The sequence below is a fragment of the Lottia gigantea genome, assembly GCF_000327385.1.
Source record: "Lottia gigantea unplaced genomic scaffold LOTGIsca_81, whole genome shotgun sequence".
Classification (NCBI taxonomy): Eukaryota; Metazoa; Mollusca; class Gastropoda; family Lottiidae; genus Lottia; species Lottia gigantea.
This window is the reverse complement of record NW_008710694.1, coordinates 742,227-744,482: the sequence shown is the minus strand read 5'-3', so window position 1 is coordinate 744,482 and position 2,256 is coordinate 742,227. Positions and strand designations below refer to the sequence as shown.

The 2,256-nt window shown below is 34.7% G+C and overlaps 1 protein-coding gene across 1 annotated transcript in view; it reads right to left on the bottom strand.

Moving 5' to 3' along the window:
• LOTGIDRAFT_169007 (hypothetical protein) overlaps positions 1-778 on the bottom strand; it is a gene marked incomplete at both ends in the record, with an annotated part of 2,162 nt that extends 1,384 nt beyond the window's left edge. Inside the window, one exon of the mRNA XM_009067303.1 lies at positions 529-778. Within this exon, the coding sequence (XP_009065551.1) occupies positions 529-778 (250 nt within the window). The remainder of the gene's footprint in view (positions 1-528) is intronic.
• Positions 779-2,256: the final 1,478 nt, after the last annotated feature.

Here is a 2,256-nt window from a genome sequence, read left to right as displayed (position 1 = left end):
TTCCACCATTTCTTTATCGTAATGATATAAATAATACCAACCCTTTAAAGATAAAGATGGAGCCGTTAGATTATTGGACATATTCTGGTTTACAACTTCTTTCGTGACTTGTATTTTATCAAACAAGCTCCCAAACAGAGAGTGTCTCTCTTGGCGTAAGGTTCCCATTCGTGTCTCAATTCCTCCCAGTTGTCTTGCGTGTATTTAGCGATATCTACGTCGGCAATCTTTCTCAAATTCGCGGGAAGATTGGAAGAATTTCCCCATGCAGCCAAACTAGAGGATTCGTGTTGATAGGAACACGTGAAATTAACATGTTGTAAATAATTACCCTTTATTTCTTTCTGTCTTTTCCATTTTTTCTGTAAATCTTCATCCGTGAATGGATTAGATAAAGGAAAAGATAGAATTCCTCTGGGTGTTTTTAAGGGCAATGCGTTAGTTTTTTTGCATTTTTAAGCACGATCCAGTTGTCGAATCCACTGCCGTTATGAGAAATTAATATTAATCTCTTTCTATCATACTGACCTAAATATTTCAACATTTGATCTATACAATCTGTACCTACAAATAGTTCTACTACATTCATTAGTTTATCATAAAATTCTTCTGGAACATTATCAGTAGGATTTATATTTGGAAAGATATTTTTTATCGTTTCTAACTTTTTTCTTAGTTTTTCTAAATTAATTAAAGTGCAGGCATAAGGAATTGCTCTTCGCGTGTCTCTTTCTGAATACGTTTCGCAATCCCATGCGAATAACGCTTCGTCGCTCATACTCGAAAGCACCTTTAGTTTGAGGGGTGAAACCTGTGTTACTGCGTTATCGTCTCTACAAGTTTTCCACACCTGTTCGTAATTGTCTTCTATTTCTTGAATGCCCAAACTTTTTTGGCTTCTTCTAATCAGACAGAAATGCGAGTTGTGTAAGTAAAAAACCCAATCTAATCTCTGGGATGAAAATGTCTGTTTTCGGGATTATAAATATGAAACGAAGTGTTGAATTTCTTGTTGAATTCCTTCATTCTAGCACAAGTCATCACTCCTTTTCTATTTGCTTTTGAAAACCCGTTGATGTATTCTTGAAATTCTCTCGTGTAGTCTTCGTTTAAAACACGATTGACGCATTTTATAAAACAGTGACCATCTGTAGGTATGTAACAATTTTCGCCTTCGTATTCATTGATCCTTTTTAGTAGATCAGTTCCTCCTCTGCCAACTCTCGATCTTTTTATTTCTTGGAAATTGTCTTTCATTAAAATTATTTTTCCTGTAAAATACCAATCGGAAGCATCGAATTTTTTGTCCATATTTGAAAAGATATTGTGAAAAGTTTTGGCATTGAAACCGAGGAGTGACATGTATTGTCTGTGATTCCCTTCCTCGACTATCTCTCCATCTATTTTAATTTGTCCTTTGAATGTTTTAAATTTATCAGAGATAGCCTTGATAACATTGGAAAATAGGGCGTTTTCTATCAATGTTTCATCGTCTGCAAGTTCGATTTTATTCATATTTTTTTAAGTATATATTTTTGATTATTTCTTTATTTTGACCGCTGATATTTCTGTATGGAATTTGTCCAAAATTTCATTGAATTCTTGTAATTCTTCAACTGTTATGTTCTTGTCTTCTCTCGATCTTTCGAAAAAGTTGTACAATTGATTAAGATACATATTCAAGATATCCGTTTTCTTTTTATAATGAGCTTTCTTTTTGCTCGTGAAACCTAAAGTGATGAGACCACAAGAAGTCGTTTGAACGGCTGTTAATGCAGCCAATACGGTTGGGACGATGACCGGAAGCATTAATCCACCAGTCACGGCCGTTGCCACCGTTACTCCTGACGTTAGAACTTTGCTCACTGTTTTGAAAAAAGAATCGATTCTACTCCATGTTTTCCTGCATGTATTGCACTGTCTCAACTTTATTTTCAACTCTTCTTGTTTGTCTATCATGTATTGTTGTCTGCTTTCGAGTTCCATTTTTTAAGTCGTTAAATTAGGTGAATTTCCGATAAATAGAACCACGGATTATATTCGCGGGCATTAAGAGTAAAAACAATTACGCGTACTAACGACATTTCTTTTTTCGTATGGTCCTCTTTAAGATAATAGGAATATTTTATTTTTTCTTTTTCGATGTTAATGTGCGCTCTACAAATTTAACCACTATGAAGGATGGAGTCGGAACCTTCGGCAAACGTTAAATGTACCATAAACTCTTGTTCTTGTTGACTTTTATGACATCGATCG